The sequence below is a fragment of the Tauraco erythrolophus genome, chromosome 22 (assembly GCF_009769465.1).
Source record: "Tauraco erythrolophus isolate bTauEry1 chromosome 22, bTauEry1.pri, whole genome shotgun sequence".
Lineage (NCBI taxonomy): Eukaryota > Metazoa > Chordata > Aves > Musophagiformes > Musophagidae > Tauraco > Tauraco erythrolophus.
In genome coordinates this window covers 7,546,999-7,566,661 of record NC_141486.1, presented here as the reverse complement: position 1 = coordinate 7,566,661, position 19,663 = coordinate 7,546,999, and the positions used below count along the sequence as shown (strand labels likewise).

The following is a 19,663-nucleotide window of genomic DNA, read 5'->3' as shown; positions in this document are numbered from 1 at the left end:
CAGTCTTTGGAGAGGAAAAACAATCAGTTTAACTGACTCTAATGCTGCAGAATCATCAATATAGTCAAGGAGCAACTGGGTCACTCTGTCTCAGCCACTCGCATATTGCAGAACTACTTGTCTGTTGTTGCTACTATTTCATCCCTGCTAATGTCTTATTTAACCTGCTCGGGATAGTTGTCATTTTGAAAATGTGCAAAATATGTTCAATTTTAACTGCGTCATTTAAAAACACATGTATTTGTGCAGGTTTTTCAAAGTGACTAGGATCCGAATGCATAGGGCAATAGAACACGACTCAAAGCCCAATTTAAAGAAAGTGTGTTTTGAACAGGCATCAACAGATAGACTGCAAAGCAAGGCAAAAGCATAGGTTTTTTTTAGATGTTGAGTGGACTAAATGCAATGTGAATTTATCTGCAAACCATCTGTGATTTCTGGTATTTTTTGAAGCCTTCACAGCTCTAATTTTAAGCAGTTATGTAGCCTTTAAATAATGATACGTTCTTCCCATTCGGTTTTACATCAGCTTCCACACTCGATCACTGAATGTTTAAAGAAAAGAAGCGGTTGAGTATACTTTTCTGCAGATTGCACACATACAGAATAAAACAGCAGCCTTTTATTTTTGCAAGTAAAATTTGACATATTTTGGGACAGAATTCCGCATGCATAAAGTAACACCATGAGTTTTGCTGGGTGCGGTTTACTTTTTGTATTTTGCTTTACACTTCTCATGTAAATTCAGTGCTGGGATAAGGTGTTAAGTTGACTTCCCCAGGGACCGAAATTCCAGAAGCAGCACAGCCTAACAGCAGATCTCTCTGAATTATCTTAAAACTGATATTAAGCGTGCCAGTTTCATCAGACAAGGGGAATCAAAGAGTCATAATCCATCCAGCCCTTAGCAGTTCTGGAGACAAATCTGTTTTGTGCTGGATTTTCTGTGTGTGTGATGTGGATACTTTATAACTGTGAACTGAAACAAAACACTCTGGATAAGGACCGGAATAGCCACCTGAAAATTGTATTTCCTGCAGTTACAGTGACACTCCAAGGGGACTGTGAGGCCTCCGGGTCTTTTTTCCACATCTTGTGGGGGAAGATCCTTTTGAATGTGAGCCAGGTCACCCAAGAGCCTGAAACAACACTAAGCTAACTCTATTCATCCCACAGGAAATGTGATGATAACTACATCATTGTCAGCTCAGTTCGTTATTTCACTGTTTCTTCTGGCAGGAGTGTTCAGATAAGATTTTCGCTCACTATTGTTGGATATAGTGGGAGATTCTGATTCAGAGAACAATAGGAAAGAAATAGCACTGAAGATAAAGGCTCCTCCACATCTGAAAACGTCTTGTGATTCCAACCTTGTCTAAAAGGAGGCAGATCGCATTCCCTTCTCTTGGCAGAAGCCTCAAACACGAGTCGATAACATCCTCGCTTCTCTTCTGTTTCAATAATGCATCGTGTAGTAAACTCTGTGGCTAACTGAAGACTGAAATCCTGAAAGAAATTAATAGGAAAGTAAAAATAGCAAGAATATCATACCAATTGCACTATTGAGCATCATAATTATTTGAACGACAAAAAAATATAAGTTTATTATATTTATCTGAAGTGCTGTCAAGAATGCATCAATGAAGTATGAAGAAATGAAGAGGCTCTGGTGATGAATATCAGTCCAACTTGCCACAGAATAAATATCAGCATTTATCTGTCTCAGAGGAAGATAAAGATCATTTCTCATCATGTCAGTTATTCCAAATGTTGAGTCTTGTCCAGACATTTCGTGAGAGATTATCTGCACTTGGTATGAAACTCAATAGTCGCCATCAGTTGTCTCTCCTGACAACAAAACTAATTTCTCTTAAATGAGAATGCATTTCTAATTGGGCACTTTCTTCCCTAACAAATTGTTTACAGTACATCTGCAAGGATTCTGAAATCGTCCCTTTTCTTTGATGTTGCTGATTAATTACAGCCCACTTGGTTCTTAGTAGCTGCAATTTGAGTAATATTGCTGTAACATACTTTGCTGTGAAAGGTTCATCTTAATTACACGCTCCCCAGTCAAGCTTCTGCTTCAGAAGAGAACTGTACTTCTCCTGTCAAACTGCATGTGATGCCAGGTTGGATTGTTACTTTTTTTTCCCTCTTTCACTCCAAGTGAGTTCAGAGCTTATGTACGTTATGAGACTGACAGCGCCCAAAATGAAATTCTCTCTTCAGCCACAGAACAGATCCAGAACTGGCAGATCGCTGCAGTCTTCTCTATTCCATCTCTTCGTCTATCTCCATGGCACGGTGCAGCAGTGTGTGGAGATAACTAGGCTAGCTGTAGTACCACCGTGCTAGCACAGTGGTGTGCCAGAGCTAATTAGCAATGCTGAGAGGCAGGGTTTATTAGTCTGGTCAGAATGCTGAACTAACAGCAGGCTGCTTCCAGGTCTGCAGTTTCTGTTTGCATCTCTCTACAAGACGCTGTGCTGTGCAATGTGGATATAACCCATACGCTTTTAAAATTGTGATCTTTTTTTGGAGGGAGATCACTAGGTCCCTTCACCTTCTGGTGGAGAGGATAAACGATGTCGGTTCTGATGCTCGCTCAGATGTGGATACGTGTCTATATTGGGCCACCCAAATAATTTTGCAGGAGCCCGCTCAACAGCTGTCAGTAAAATTTTTGGATGTTTTGAACATCAGCTGAATTCTTGCTTTTGTGTTTTGCTAGTGATTTTAAGGCAAAAAAACCCCATTTTTATTAGTACCTTGGAGATATCCTGGTTTCAAGTATTTTACATCCATAATTTCCACTTGCTACATACCTACAACGAAGATGAAATTAGCATACTGCCTTGGTTTGGACAAGCTGCCACTTAAGGAATATTGCTTAAAAGAAAGTAGTGAGCAACTTAGGCAAGGCAATGCCCTAGAAATGGGCCCAACAAATTGTGCAGTTTTTTTCCTTCTAGAGGCAGCAAAACAGGAGGAGTACTAAGAGAAACAGGAACTCTTGCTCTCTTCTTTATCCATCATCTTTAGATGTTGAAACAGAGTCTGCCTTAACTCCCCAGGGAGCCCACAGAATTCTTATTGCTCTGAATCGCCTGTTGTCTGTTCAGGAGAACTTGGTTCCTCATTTATGCAAGGAAAAGCAGACTCCTGGAGCAAAAAATGTGAATGGCATCCTTTGAGTTTCTAAGCCAAAGCTATGCTATGTTCTTTGTTCACTTTGTTTGTTTTCAGGTCACAGTTTCATTGTTACAGTTTTGAAATAGTAAAACAACTGTCAAGCCCCTGTACTGTTCCAGGTAGGGTGTAAAATCAGAAATCCTTGCACTTGGGTACCACAATGACAGGGATCTTGGAAATAGTTAAAATGAATGTGATATTAACAGCTGAGAATAGATGTTTAAAAATAATAAATCTTACATCAGAGGAGAAGAAATGGAAAAGAATCATCCGTTTCCAAGGGATAACGTACAAAACAAGTTACAGACATCTGCAATGTGCACCCAGAGTCTGAACTTTGCAGTGAGAGAAAACAAGAATAATGCCATGCAGGAATGATCTTTCAGCCTACAAGTATTCCCTTATAATAACACAGAACCTTCTTGACCAATCTAGCACAGTCCAAGGAAAGGTATTTTATGTCTAACATAACTAATATTATAGATCTATAAACAGTTTAAGTTGCTGCTCTGGCTGAGATAGCCCTGTCTTTTCTGCCTCTGGCTGCCGTTCTTTGATTCAGTGCTTTTTTACATAAAGAACTATTCCTGTCTTGTTCATATTTGCCTTACTAAGTGTGCTCAGTCCATTGCTGACTCTTTGAAGCACACCACTATGCATCTCAGTGTTTATGTGGGAGGAACTACATTGCTTCAGACTATATTGCTTCCAGGTTTGCCTTACCTCTGCGCTTAGATACAACAGCTTTACTAAGCTCAAGAGGAGCAGAACCGCAGCCTTTTCATTTTCTCATTCTTCATGCTAAGTAATAGAGTTTCACCTGTCAATACCTCGCATGTTGTCTGAGAACATTTAATTGATCGGATGCAATTTTGAGAATCCGTTGCATGACAGACAGGAAAGTGTCACTGAGCGGAGGGCAAAGCCTCGCTTCACTTGGCCAGTGACACATCTGCCCGTCCTTGTCGAATTCATTTCCATTTTACATATTGTGAAAAAAAAGCACCCCTGACTAAAGGATCTGACTGTGCGGATCGTGCTTGCTGAATTTAATTAATACCTCTATGAAAGAGGTTGTTATTTACTTTAGAAGCAGAGAAAACAACAAACCTAGCCCTGCGCTGCACTTTACTCTGGGTGGAGTGACTGTTGGCCCGCGCAGCGCTTCATTTATTTCAGGTCTGTTTATTTGAGCTGCACTCTGAGGGTGAAAAGAGCTGGTGGCGGCATCGGAAACATGAGCGGCTCCGACAAAATCCAACTCGTGCTACTTAGTGCTACGACAGCGGCCTCGAACTTGGCCGCGCTTTGCAAACATTCCGTACCAAAGGCTGATCCTCGTCCTGTTGGTTTCAGCAGCCACCATGGCTGAGACACGACCTGTAACACGTCACCTTAAAATCCGAGCGCAGCCTGTCCGTGAGCATACGGCTTCTAGAAGCGTTCTTGCCTGCTCACAGCCACGCACAGGTGCAGCAGGACGGGGGCCCTGGATTTCTATTTTAAGTAGTTTTATTTCTGGCTCTATGCCTGGAAAATCCCATACAGAGCATCCAAAGGAGGGAATACAACCTGTATTATGAGCAGAGAGTGACGCGCAGCACAGGAAAATAAAAGAAAAGAGGACATTTAACTGGAAAAAAAAAAGCATTCTGAGGACGGAGCGAGGTGTTTTAGAGACGCACGCGCCGGTGCTCGTTTCTTTTCCCTCCGGCTCCCGCCCTGGGGCCGGGCGGGCACCTCCGCAGCCGCTCTGGGCACGGGCGGTGGGCACGGGGCGCGCGAGGCAGCCCCCCCTGTGCTGAAGAAACGCCCGAGGTCAGAAAGAGAAGACAAAAGGCTGAAAAGCGACCCGCTGTGCCGGTGCCCGCCCGGCGCAGCCCCCGAAGGACGCGCCGCTCCCGCCCGGCCCGGCGCCGCGAACTACATTTCCCAGCGTGCCCCGCGCCGCGCTCTGTGCGGCCCGGCGGGCGCGGGGCGGGGCGGGCGCGGCCCGCCAAGATGGCGGAGGGGGTGCTGAGCCCCGGCGTGAACCTGGAGGCCTTCTCTCAGGCCATCGCCGCTATCCAGGCGCTGCGCTCCAGCGTGACGCGGGTCTTCGACTGCCTGAAGGATGGCATGCGGAACAAGGAGACGCTGGAGGGCCGCGAGAAGGGCTTCGTGGCCGCCTTCCAGGAGAGCCTGCACTCCGTCAGCCGCGACCTGGGGTGAGCAGCCCGCCCGCCCCGAGGGGCCGTCCCGCCTCGCGCCGGGACCCCGCACCCGGGCCCGTCCCCTCCGAGGCGCCCGGCGGGGCCGTTTCGCCTCCCAGAGAAAGTTTTAGACCAATAAACGCGAAAACGGTTTGGTTTATTCCTTTCGGCATTGTGCGTGTTTCCTCCTCCGTGGTGTTTCATTCCAGAGTCTCCAAAGGGATGAGTGCTGCTCGTAATGTTTGCCTGCTTTCGTTCTGGTTTTGTTTTAAAAAACGAGCTGTCGGTGGGATAGCATTGACAAGGTGAATGCTTTTGGTTGCAGGGAGTTTTTTCTTATGTGTTTTTTTTGTTGTTAAAAAAAAAAACAAACCATTTTTTAGGCTCTGACTATTCAGTAGCATCCGAGTGTTTCGAGAATGACCATTTAATTACCAGAACTTGTAAGGCTGGAAAGTTAATGTAGGTAAATAAGGTTCTTTGGTTCAATCTGGTGTGTTTCACACAAATAGGGACAAACTGTTGCGGCTGATGGTCCATGTAGATCCTGCCAGAAGGCTGCTGGGCCCAGTTGTATCCTCCTGGGAGCCAGCAGCGATGGCCAGGGAGGTGTCCAGGGGCAGGGCGAGTGTGTAACCACCCTTTCCCAGCACGTCTGCTGGCCTCCAGGGACTTGGGGCTCAGAGTCTTCCGAACAAGAAGTTGTTTCTTGTTGGTTGATAGGCCTTGCTGATTTTTATTTTGTTCTGCTCTTGTTACCTACTTCTTCCCTTCTGTTGGGAAAGATGGTAGGTAATCAATCTTAGGAATGATTTTGTTATACAGCTTTATAGACTTCTGTCGTACCCCTTTGGTTTTTGTTGTTCTCAGGTTGAGGAGACTTGATGGTCTTTGGTTATCCTTCTTGTCTTGCTTGGTAACTTTTCAAAGAATTGGCTGGTATAACCCCAAAATCTTGTTCCCAAACAAGAACAGATAGCAATTGGCTCTGACCTGTCTTGTCTCGTGTAGTATTTTACGCTCCTCTGCTTTACAGTTTATGATTCAGTATTTCAGTGCTGTGAAGTTCTTGTGTGATTCTTTGCAGTCGGTCCGTGTCCTCACTGCCATACCTGAGAGTAGCTTCATTATCAGCCTTCATCAGTTCCTTTTTCACCAGCTCTTCCCCACCATCAGTGGATATGCTTGTCACTGCTTTCATGACCATTTCTTTCATGATTCTTTGCAAAATAGCTTTTTGGAATATTTTTGAGTATGCTTAATTTGTTTATTTTGAAACATAACTGCCTGAAAATATTGTGATTTATGTAGCATGTAAGTGTTAAATGTTCTGTTACATGTCTGGGAAGCACAGATTTCAAGTAGCCAGGGAATACTCCAAGGTGGATTGAAGTTAATGATGTCAGTGGATTTTGGCTCATGTCGTGAAAGCTTTGACTGGGATCCCTGTTCAACAAATCCTTAGTTGTTATGTCTGTTCACATTTATTTTATTGTATTCTTTTGTCAAGAAATGCTAAGCATATTCATCAATGTTCGCAGCACCAGAGGCTTAGAATTGTAGGTCATGGGAACTTGAAGGAATGATGGATTAATAATGGAGAAATTTGTGGTACTGCCAGTTCCCTGATAGTTGGTGTTTGGTTTTGTAACTTTCATTAAATGCAAATTGAGATGTTTGGGATTTGTCTTCACAGAGATTTTCAGAAGTTACCCTTTGGTGGATCTGAATCCTGCTTTTAATCTAATGGAAGTTCTGAAGTTCAGAGTAGGATGTGACATTCAGAAGTCAAAAGGAAAGGCATCTGATTAGTGGTGTCACTTGAAAAACTGCGTTTATAGCTGCAGAAAGTTGCCAGTCTGTCTTCTACAGCTGATTAATGCAAGTTTTAAAAACTACTTAACTTTCATTATTGTTAAATGTACTGTTTGACAAATGAGACATGAAGCAATAATAGATATTTCACAGTGAGCTTTTTTTTTTGTGGGAAAAGTGTCATTATTATGCTTCAGTTGAGTATTTTCTACATGTCCTCAAATGTAAAATTGCTCATGGGAAACAGAAGATGCTTCCTTGTCCTAAGAACTTGGGATATCTATACTTGCTGAGAGTAATCACAGACTTTGCAGGACTATCTACAGGCTTAGGACTAATGCCAGTTCTTCTGTTTATTTATGAGGACAATTTTAATTTCTAGATCCTTAATGAAATGATCAGGCATCTGCCTTCTTGATGGGTAAAAAAGTCTTTCTGAGGGTATGCATTGCTCAGAAGATGCCCTGGGTTCTCGAAGCGTTTGTGAACAGGAGCCGCCATAGTTTGGCTCTTCCCAGGTTGTCTTACAAAGACTCTTGACTTGTACTTTCTTTCCTTAGAAGCACCAAGCTCAACAACTAATAGATCACTTCAAGTTGTTCAGGTAGTGACAGTGGTTAAGTTATTTCTTTATTTTATTTTAATCAAATGGAGTAGGTATTTAAAACTCACATAGATACTAATTTAGAGTTCATGCATGATAGCTGTCGCTGCAGGAGGATTGCACATCTCAGATGTTTGTATCTGTAGACCTGACTTTAAAAAAATGCCATTCCGTTTTCTTTCAGTGAACTGGAGCGTCTAAGCAACCTAGTTGGCAAACCGTCTGAAAACCACCCCCTGCACAATAGTGGACTGCTGAGCTTAGATCCTGTTCAGGACAAAACACCTCTCTACAGCCAGCTTCTTCAAGCCTACAAATGGTCAAATAAGGTAACAGAATACATCAATGTCGTTTAGTTGTGTGTTCCTACAGAACGTTTGATTTGGGATACAGTAGACCTCTGAGTGTTTGAGACTGTCAAACTTGCTGAGTGTGTTATGAAGTTGAGGAGCATAATACGTACCTCAATGTACTTTTAAGGGTAAAAAGAGTGCTTTAATTGAGAGAAGACTTTCCTGCAATTCTGAGGTGTGCTCTCGTTTTTCAAAGGGGGTGTTAACTCCCAAGCAGAATAATACTTTCCATGTTAGCTGTTTAGTGTCTTATGTAGATATAAAAGTATGTTGTGTTCTTGCATCTGGCAGTAAACACTGTAGCAGAGGGCAGTGGGATATTAGAGTAGAGAATCAAGAGCTTATGCCACCTCCAAAAGTATTTCTAGGAAGGAAACATATTGGGAAGTTGTCATCATCAGAAACCTTGATGCCATTCCATACCATTTGCTGCTGCTAAAAAGCAATTGCACCTGGTCTCAGAAGTAACTTTATATTCAACAGCTTTGGCACACCAGGTGTTTTCAGATTGTATGTATTGCATTGAATTTTAAGTAATGTGTTGGTTTTTTTTTTTTAAAAAAAACAAGCCAGATAATGTTGATGTAGTTTTTTACATTTTTTAAAAATTGATTTTTTTGTTGTTGTTGAAGGAAACTTCTTTCTCATGAGCGTAATTCAGTTCCATAAGCCTGTGTGCTGCCTGTATCTAGAGACAGAAATCGGATAGGGTCTTTGCTTCTCCTCTCAGCATAGTCTACTTGTGGGTCCAAAATATTCCCTCACATCTGATTTTATTAAATTAGTAAACATTGCATTATGTTTGAAGTTGCCTGTTCTCATCCTGGATTTTTTGAGCATGCTTATTATTTTAATAGAAATATTTAAATGAATACATATTTAAAAGCTTTCTTAAAATTATCTTTGAAATACTCATGAGCTGTTACAAAATGTAAAAGATGGATTCGTTTCTGTGATCAATCAATTATTTCGTGATAATTGTTACTAGTGAGAGATTCCAGAGTTTGTAGCTTTTAACAGCCTTATACAAGACAGCAGGAGTAAGCAAGAATAATAAATCTGAAAATATTTAGGACATTAAAAGAAACAATTCCACTTTAAATTATTTATTGCGATGCATGAGCAAGGAAGACTTTCAGACTACAGAAGTACTTCATAGGCAAATTCTTGTTATATATTAAGCCAACCAATAGTATTATTCAGATTTAAAATAGAATACTACAGTAATGTTTTTATGAATACCACAGCAATGTTTGTACAGTCCTTTTTCAGGATACGAATATGTGTTAATGTCTTCTCAAATTAATAGAATTCAGCATTGACTGAAGTTTGGTATGGTTGGAAAATGGGGGACAGGAAGGATTTTTAATTAGAGATTTATTAACTGAGAAAATGTTTCATGTTTGATTGTGTTTCTCGTTAGCAGCAGATTATTTGCACTGAAGAAAAAATAATTCATTTGCTACATCCAAAAAAAAAGACAGACGTCTCACGTTTATATGTGAAAACTTCTAAACTTGTAATGCAGTTAAGTCTTCAGTGATTTAATTACTACTTTAGATCATTATTGGAGTAAACTCAGCTGGTAATGAAATAGCTTTGGCAGAGTTGTTCTAATGGAGTTTTTTATTAACTTAAGGTGTTACGGAGCTTTGAAGAGCAGTTTTTTGCAACACTGGATTCTAATTTCAGAAAGCAGAAAGCTTTAAGTCCTGTGCACTCGTATACACAGTTAAATGTTCCAAGAGAAAACCAGTATTTTTTTTCTTTGTTGTCTTTGACTTCTGTTTTACAGCTAAAATAAAAGATACTGTTTTAAGCATATTTAAATAGCTACTTTCTACCTGATGGTTCTCCTGAACTTTCCTAGGCTCCTTTCTAGGGTTTGCAGTAACCAGCAGGCATGTGTTTCCTACAGCAGATGCGTTGCCTGTCTGAGGGCATTGGCTGCTGGATTTACCATTTGCAGCGAAGACCCTGCTGATGCTCATGTATATTGCAGCTTAATTCTTCATTGCTAAATACACTTCTTGAATAAGTGTTATTTCATTACATCTTTTGGCTGCCTTCTGTTCTTTTTATGTGTGCCTGGTGTTTTCTGTTGCTTCGAAGAGAGAATTTAGATGTGGTGATGTGTCAATACACTTTATGTCTGTCTGCATTTAATTTTTAATTTGTGACCCCTTTGTGGCTCGCTTGCTTGTATTTTTGATGAGCTGAGATAAGGGCATTTTCAACTCTCTTTGATTGTTCATGCATTACTGAGAGCATGAATAGCCACACGGCTGCCAGGGGAGGATAGATGGAGCGGGGTTTTGGGACTGTGGTGCAGTTCAAAAAGGATGTTGATGAAATACAGGGAGAATGAGTACATAGCTTTGTGCTGCGTGTTTCAGTGCATTCTGCTTATTTTTAAACCACGGGGAGGCTGGTGGTGGTAGCTTTTAGGACAAGCATAAGTTAGTTTGGTGGTAATAACTGGGTTATCTCATGAGAAGCGAATAATCAAAGCACTATACGTAGTACTATATATTTAAAAAAACAGACTTTGCTGCATGATTTTTAAATCTAAAATGGAACAAACTATTAGAGGCCTGAAATAGTAATTGTTAAAAAAAACCCCGAAACGCCAAAAACCCAAACCAAAAAAAACCCAGCATTTAAAAAGTCATCCTATGTAACAGTCTGTTTGTTTAAAAGCTGAGATTTTTAGTTGGTCCACTTGTACCAGTATTTCTGCTTTGGAAATGATAATCTCAGCCAGTTTTTTGGAGAATATAGTGACAGTAACCTTCCAAATACTGTAAACTACATGAAGATCTTTAAAGCATAGTACTACCAAATTGGTTCTCTTTTTCTAGTATATGAATATACCTAAAACTTAAGCAGTTTTGTAAATCTGGAGGTGGATCATATCTACTGATGTCACTTGTAAGTTTTCTGGCACAATCGGTTGCGCAAGTACTGGCTTGTTTAGTTTTGTTTTTTTTAAACTTCAGCTGAGACTATTAATCATCTTTCCTTGTGGTTCACTAGATACTGGATGTTAGAACAGTTATTTATTTATATTTGCAGTTTTGTTTTGATGCTGGGTCAGGCAAATGCCCAATTTTGATCTGGTCTTGGATGCATGGACAAGCTTTTTGGGTTAAGTAGCAGCGTTGGGTGGGAAGTGTAGTGAATATCATACTCACAGGCATAAAGAGGAAATTTTGTTCAAGATCTGAATGTTAATGTAGGAAATTAGACTTACCTGACACTTTTCAACTTGTTTCATTCACCATATTTAATATGTGTAGCTGTGGCTGGTTGTGTATTGTGAGCAGGTTCACTTCTACGCGACCTAACTTTGGCTTAGTGCAGGAGAGATTAATTGCATTTAATTGTGATTTCAGAGATATTTGCCCCAAACCTTATTTTACTGCTCCTGTGAGTCACAGCACTGGTTCCTCTGTTTCCGAGTATCTTAAGTTGTCTGCTCCAGCAGTATGGAAAAGTACAGTGGGAAAAGTTAAAACTTTCCTTACAGAAGGGTGTTATCTTGGCAGTGTTTGTTATTTATTAGCACCTGCTATCCTGATATTTACTTACTGTAGTTTACCCAATAGTTTTGCAGGTGGTAAAGTTGTCCATGTAATGGAAGCAGCTGTTTGGGAACACAACAGCTTGTCAGATGCATTAATTACATACACAGGCAGCTGTAAAGGAACTTTACTTTTCCAGGTGTTTAACAGAGCTCACAAGCCACAGCTAAAAAACACAAGAAGTTGATCTTATTGCAAGCAAGAGCTAAATGATTTCTCTTCTTTGCCTTAGATTCTTTTATGTATCAGTAGAAATCATACAACTAAATTACTTTGTGGGGTGTGTGGAGGCGTGTAGTAGCCATGGAACAGTATTTAGGTCTCCTTGATAATTTTTTTCTCCCCTCCTCTTCAGTTTTATGTAAGAAAAGAGTTATTCTTCCTTACAATTGAAGTGCTGTTTCCCAGAAGGATCTGTATGTGCCCTCTGATGTAATACTGAAGATACGATATTAAGTAAGACAAAAATGAGCTATCATTCTGTATGGGTAATGCAGATGAAGTATTATTGGTAAGTTAGGAAGTTTGTAGAAATCAGTAGTGTTGCTTTTTCTTTTGTAATGTGTACTGTCCCTGTCTAGTAATTGTAGTTCATTTCTGGTTTTAGTAATTACGTACATCTCAGCCGTTGAATTTTTTTGTAGTATGATTGTTGTGTCTGAGCAGCTGAAATCGAAGATGACAGTAGCAGTCAGAAGGGTTTCTGGTTTGTTTGTGCGTGGCCTGGTACTACTTGGAGTAGTAGGACTTGGTCTGCAGAGTGCTGGTGCCTTCCCTGTCACTACCAGCTGCTTGCTGCTGGCATTCTGTTGGAATTCATGGGAAACTACCGCCGGGGAGAACACGTTTGCTATAAGTTTAGATGAAAGGAATTGTTAAAAGCTGCTCACAAATTAGACTGAAATTTTGGTTAAGTTTTGATTTTTGAAAAAAGATGTGACCTCACTTCTGTTGCTCTTCAGGACGCTTCCGTAGCAAGTCCCTTTATGCTGTCCTTCCTTGCTCCTGGGTGCTTCTCATTTTCCACAGTAGGTGAGACCATGATCTCATGAACAAAAGCATCATTTACTAAGCAACTGTGTGTTTCTTGGTATTTGTTCACATTACTAGGTGACAAAGGGGTTTTGGCGGGGGGGGGGGGGGGGGGGGAATCCTTGTTGATGATATGAGTAAGCCAATATTATATACTTATCCATATATAAAATGTCTGGTAAAGCTTGCGATGGCGTGGTTGCCTGGTTCAGCTATGGTAATGCTGGAAGTCGGGATAAGGTGCAGGTTTTTGGAATGCAGGAGTTTGAACTCATTCTTTGAGTGGTATGAACTTTTCTTTTCTTTTCCATCTGCTGCTTTAGTGAGGTTATTTGTTGCCTGTGGTGTGTTTGTTCATCCGCTTTGCCCTTGGCAAAGCAGTTGTACACTGTGGCCCTGTGCATGCCCGAGGCAGTGTCTGTTACGGAAGGTGTTTCCGTTGACTCCAGCGGAACAGAAAACATCCAGCGTGTTTTGTGTCCGCTGAGCAAGGCCAGTGCTTTTCTAGGGCAACTTTCGCCCTGTAGTTTGTGCTTTAATTGCTGGTAGAGATTTTTTGCTTATTTGCTTTTGTTTGTTTATTCGAAGATGATGTGCAAAGTGGGTCAACTACCAAACCAACACTGGAGAATTACTCTTTTGACCAGACTTAAGAAACGTTGTGTTTTATGGGTAGGTGGAAACTCTCTTCCCTGAGTTGTGGAGTGATAGCGGTATTAGCACACTTTACTCACCCAAGTGAAAATACTGTGTTCTGTAAGTTGTCTTTCTTTTTTTTCCACACCCTCTCCTTGCTCTAAAGAGTTCATTTCAGACTTTCAAATAATATTAACAGCAGTAGAAGTGGGGGAAATTTAGAACAATTGCAGTCTAGAACAGGTGATGTTATTTTAAATTTTTTCCTTGACTTTAACTTCACTGAAGAAGTGTTGTATGCTCTGCAGTTTCAGACTGGCATTTGTCCGTTTACTATATTTCAATTCCAATGCTTCCATAGTTTGAACTTGGGTGGGTGGGTGTGAGTGGAGATGGTATTGTTTTATCCTCGTGAGATGGAACTTAAAAAACACGGTAACTACGCGTTTGGGAAGGCTGTTACATACCACTTGAAGCAGAAAGGAAAAAATCACTTTTCTGATTTGGTGACTCCAAGTGAGTAGGATTTAGATCAAATTACTTAATTTTTTCATCTATGAAAAGAAGATTATGGCAACTTGCATAAACTTTACAGTATCAGTGTATTGTAAATATTCAAAGTGAACAGAGCTGGACAGTTGTCATAAATTTATTTAAAAGTAATATGCCAGCACATACAAAATGGAAAAAAAATTACTGTTGATCTGCGTGTTGAAATATACGAAAAGATATTTTGATTTAAAGTTGCTACTTCATAGCTTCCTCTTTATTTTTACATAAATTTAAAATCGAACTGTTGAGATAATTACCTTTAATGAGTCAAAATGATTTTCTTTCACATGGTAGAACAGAAAAGGAATATATAGGTTTTGCTTATTAAATTATTTTGATGTATTCCCTGATAAATTATTTGTATAAATTGTGTTTGTTGTAGGTCTCAAAAAAAGAAATCAATAGAGCCTGTAGAGAAAGTCCAGGCTTGTTACGACTGCCCTTGCTAGCTTAGTATTGATTAGACACAAATATTGAGTTTAGTGACAATAAATGACATTAAATGTTAACCATAATAGAGGAACACTGTTGAAGTAATTTTTTTGTTGTTGTTGTTCAACTTTATTGTAAAATGAAGTGTTCATTCCAGGGAACATTAATTTTAAATTTTGGATGCATTCAAAGATTTTGAATTTAATGTAGTTTTACAGTAGCATGGACAATGTAACTGAATTATTATGTTGGCAGTTCTTTGGAAGTTCAGGCAGGTGGCCAAGATTTTGTCCTTTCAGGACTTTTTTTCCTACAAAAATGTGGTGTTGTAATATTGTGACATACTGTTGCATGGAGATCCAGCTTATTCTGCTGAGATTTCGTCCACCCAAATTGGTGTACTGCAATATCAGTGACAGATGTGTGGCATTGAGGAAAACTGTACCGTGGTGGCTGGGTCATTTGCTTGCCCGCTGTTTCTGGAGGCCGCTTTTGGAGATCACCTGTGCTTGCTGGGCAAGAGTGGGAAGGTTAGTGGTGCAGCTTGAGATGCTGATATTCTCAGTGAGCAGGAGCTCTAAAGAAGTTACTTAAAGACAAGATTTGAAGCGACCAAAATCCTTTGGTTTGCTTACAGAAAGGAACAAGTGAAAAAAATAAACTAAGATTTTAATTGAAGCGAAGTGACAAGTCAGTGCAAGAATCTCTGATGCCCTCTGAAGGGCACATTTTAACCTGCTTGGTAAGAGCAGAATCTGTGCTTCATAGAGGGAGCGGGATGGAAGGGCACTTGGGGATTATTGGCTGGGGACTACTTTCCTGTGCCCATAAGCCATGGGAGTTTATATTCCTGTCACTGGAGAAATGAATGATGCGCAAACTGGTGTTTTCTTCTACGCAGGGCACGAAATAGGAGCTGGGCCACTTGGATTCTATTCTTGCTTTTTTTATTAATTTTTGTTGTAACCTTGAACAGGATGCATGATTTTTCTGTGCCTCATTTTTCTTATGGATAAAACAGGATAATAATACTTAACCTACTTCTTGGGAGAGTTTCTAGTCTAAATGTGTCTCAAGTGCATTGGGTTCTTTGGACAGAAACGCTTTGTAGATGCCAAATATTATACAGCTAGTGACTAATGTTGTTTGCATGGCAGTCTGGAAAAATGCCCTTCATGGGCTTTTAATTGTGTGCAAAATTTAGGCAAATGTTTTGGTGAAATGCCCTTGCTGTTCAGAATTACATTAATGTTCTTTTTTTCTTTCTTTTTTTCTTTTTTTTAATGTGAGTAAGAAACAGGTGGTTACCTCTTTGCCTCCAACTGCTGTAGTTACTAATTATTGCTCAGTTGTCTGTCTGGAGAATATTGACTTTTATTATTCCAGGGTTGATTTTAGTGACCAGCAATGGCACGGGTGGCAAATTCAGGCAGTGTGCAAATTATCCTTGATTTTATGGTGCTGAGGGAAAAAGCACTGGAAAAATCAGTGAGGAGGAAAAAAGTGCTTGTACCAAAATATAAGGAGAGGGGCAGGAATTAACAATAATCTGTGTATACTTTACTGGAGAAGGAAAAAGGTATTTTTCTTCGGGTCTCTGAGCTATGCAATGATAGTTTAAAAAAAAAGAAAAAAGTAGTGAATATATTGAGAGGGAAAAATAGTTAAAATAGTGACAGCCATAATGAAACCAGGGAAGCTTATAATAATAGCAACAGTAAAAGTAGAGGCAAAATCACCAGCTACTGTATGTTGGATGGGTTTTATTCTCCCTAGAGATCCTGCCTAAGGCAGCATGTGGGGCCGTGGGAGGTGGATAACTTCAGTCCGTCCATCTTCTTTTTGGAGGGTGCCTCTTCCCTCCTCAGCTGGGAGTCCCTGGCGTCCGGACTCTTGGGCTCTTACTTTGCCTGCAATTCCTGTGCTGGTTTTGAATAAAAGTCCAACCCAGGGTTATCTTAACTATTTTATTGTTACTATGCATAAGTATAAAAGTGTTTTTGACATCTAATAATTGGAACTAAAGGAAATGAAAATCACCAATTTCTTTTTTTCTTTGCATTACCAGAAAGATGCTATGGCAGGTGAGAATTTGCCACATGTGCCTCCTTATGCCAGTATGTTTCCTTTGCAGGTTAGCTGAATTTCTTTGGCATTTTAGTAGACTGAGGTTAGTTTGTTACTTCAGGAAGAGAAGAGTGATGATGAATAACTTGTTGCTTAAAAACATGAGAAATAATTAGTCTTTGTTTCTGTCTTGTTTGTGATATAGTTTGAATGTTTTCTATCTGTGATCTTCCCAGAGTTAGAATAGTAATAATTCATACTAAGATGCTATTGTGCAGTGAGGTTATATTTCTTACTGGATTTTGCTAGAATACTTTGTTCCAAATTTGAAGCAGCCTGAGAGCGTGATACGGTTTTTCTATTGTTGTGCCTAGTGTTTGTTGGTATTCAACAGTATTTTTCAAGGCTCTGATCAAAATAATGCTGCAAGCAGTACCAGTCTCGCTTTTCCTAATTATGGGAAGTGATATATCAATACAGACTATTATAAATCACAGCCCCCTTGTCAGCTGGTGGGTATTATTTAATGCTTTGCAACACCTTTATTTGCTAATGAGTGTTGTTTTTTTTTCTCCTGTTTCTTTGATAAGTATTAATGTTCTAGCTGTTAGCCTATTTCAGGATGGAAATGATTGATGTTACTGTATTTTAACCAAAGCACTTTGCCCACTCCTCGTTCTTCCTCCCCTAACTCCTTTTTTTACCTCTGCAAGAACTCTTCATAGAGTTCGTATTGAATGACTGAATTCTGTAATTTGTAAGTCAGTGACCACTTTCCCTTTCTAAGCTGTATAATGTGGTCATCAAACCAAATTGGTTAAAACTGCATGGCTTTGTAATAGCAGGCTTTGAGTGAAACTAAGCCATGCGCAGGCACAGAAATGCAGCACGTAGATGGATAAGTCCTGGTACAACCATCAGAAGAAAAGGCTTTACTTTTAGAAGTTGAGAAATACAACAAAGTAAAACTGGAAATCCATGTTGTCTAGGGATTCATTGACAAATATGTAGGACTGCTGAAGAAGAGCAGCATTGTAAGAAACCCTTGGACCTGGCACTCCTTTCAATTTCACATTTGCCTGCTATCGCAGAGAGGCGGCCCAGAGAGGTTGTGGAGTCTCCTCTGGAGATGTTCAAAACCCACCTGGACACATTCTTGTGTGATCCAATCTAGGTGGTCCTGCTCCGGCAGGGGGATTGGACTAGATGATCCTTTGAGGTCCCTTCCAATCCCTGACATTCTGTGATTCTATGATCCCAGCTCTTGGTGGCTCAGACTGACTTGCTGCTGGTGATGAAAGCCTGACTTACCTTCCAGTGGATGGCGGCCACCATGAAAGCACAGATCATGTTTCCAGAGACTCAAAGTTGTGTCTCACTTTCTTTGAGGCAAATTAAAGTTGTTTGTAAAGTCTTTGGGGACCTTCATATGAAGGGCATTCAAGGAACACAAACACTAATATAAAATAACTGATACAGGTGATAAGCATCCCATTGGTATTCTTTATATGGAAAAGATTAGTTTTTTTTTCTATAGCTTCTAGAGGAAATCAAATAAAATGGAAAATTTAATGATGTCACCCTGTTGCTCTCTACTATTGTTGCTGTTAGGTCTTTTTGTGTGACTGTTATTAAAACAAATAATGCAGAAGTGTGCTCGTCTCTCTAATCTTTTTTTGGAGTTCTCTTTTGGACTTACTAAAGTTGGCCCCTTTAGTTCACAGCATGATTTAAATTGTGTGGATATAAGCAATACTCAATTCTTCCCCATCATATCTTAATCAGATACTGTTGATAACTGGGCTACAACACATGGAAATAGCCCTAAAAGCTAATAAACTTGAAAATAGTCTGTGTAAGGAGCTGTATGTTTCAAAGTGTAATTCAGACCACTGGTTTGGCTACTGCTTCATGGAAATGCACATTTGGCAAAAATGAGGCAACAATTTTATATTCAGCAGTAGTTAATACTGAGCTTCTGATGTTGAAGGTATGTAACCTAGAAGGTCTGTGGTTATTCTTGAAATCCCTTGCCTCTTCAGATCAATGCATACTGATTTTTATTTTCCTGGAAGAAAAGAATAATCCTGCCCTGCAGGAGTGTTGTTTTGTGGCTCTGATGCTGTGGCAATTGAAGAGTGTAAATAAGAAATTACAGACCATGATATCAGTACCATTACTGTTCACATGTGTCTGGTTTTTGGTTTTAACATGGCTAGAGGTGTATTGAAGGTGATGTTCAGTTGATCTTGGGTGACCTTTCAGAGTGAATTCATTCTTTCCAAAATATTCCTGTTAATAAAATAAAATTTTGCGTGATAATTTGAAGCAAATTGTCTGTTCTCCCCAAAGTTGTAAGATTTCACTATTAATGTTATGCAAGCCATTAATGAAGTCCACGCTCTTCAGTAGATGTGGTCATTTTACATTCTTCTGAAAATAATTGTTTGGTTTTGCAGGTGAACTTTGTTTCAGATCTGGCTGGATATGTGACCCGGCTTTTAGGGATGCTTGTATTTGTTGTTCTGCTCACTGCAGGACCTTTGATAAATGACTCGTCTATAGAAAACCAAGACTTTCTGTCTGTTGTAAAATGCTGCCTCTTGAGAAATGGACTTGGGGTGTTTTCCTTCCCCCCTGCCCTCTGTAATTATATTCTTTCTTGGGTCAGCTGGAAGTAGAAATGTGGAAAAACAGTATTCTAGATGTGGTAATAAGAATTGTAGCCTCTGTAACTTTATGGCTCGCTGCCAGGTGTATTAGATAGTTGCAGAAACATATCTTGGCACTCCTAGAGGTTTGAGTAGCATCACAGTTGGGCAGGTTTGGGGATTGATCAGAGAATATGAACATGGCACTCAGAGCTGTTTCACTTCTAACTCCGTTTCTTGTTGGTACATCTTCTTGGTGTGAGCTATCATTTAAATGAAGTAGAGCTATAAAATCTTAAAGTTCTGGAGATAAAGATGACTTATCAGTACATGTTACCACTTTCTCTGCCATTACAAGATAGCCCAAGCATGTGTAGCAGTTCATCGTATCTATTTTTAAATGCCTGAATGTGAGGCTCCCACTTGCACAAGAAACAAAAAACATGCGTAAAATCTTTTACCTACTGACATTTGTTCAGATCCAGTATACCTAGAAAAAGATGTCCTCTGAATTAATAAAATAAGATTTGGTGAAAGCTGAATGATTCTA

At 40.0% G+C, this 19,663-nt stretch overlaps 1 protein-coding gene across 2 annotated transcripts in view; it reads left to right on the top strand.

Moving 5' to 3' along the window:
* Positions 1–5,191: 5,191 nt before the first annotated feature.
* MED27 (mediator complex subunit 27) overlaps positions 5,192–19,663 on the top strand; it is a 95,347-nt gene continuing 80,875 nt past the window's right edge. For both annotated transcript variants that reach the window (XM_086625106.1, XM_086625105.1), the window contains exons 1-2: positions 5,192–5,402; positions 7,991–8,135. In XM_086625106.1, the coding sequence (XP_086481232.1) occupies positions 5,197–5,402; positions 7,991–8,135 (351 nt within the window). In that variant the 5' untranslated portion in view covers positions 5,192–5,196. The remainder of the gene's footprint in view (positions 5,403–7,990; positions 8,136–19,663) is intronic.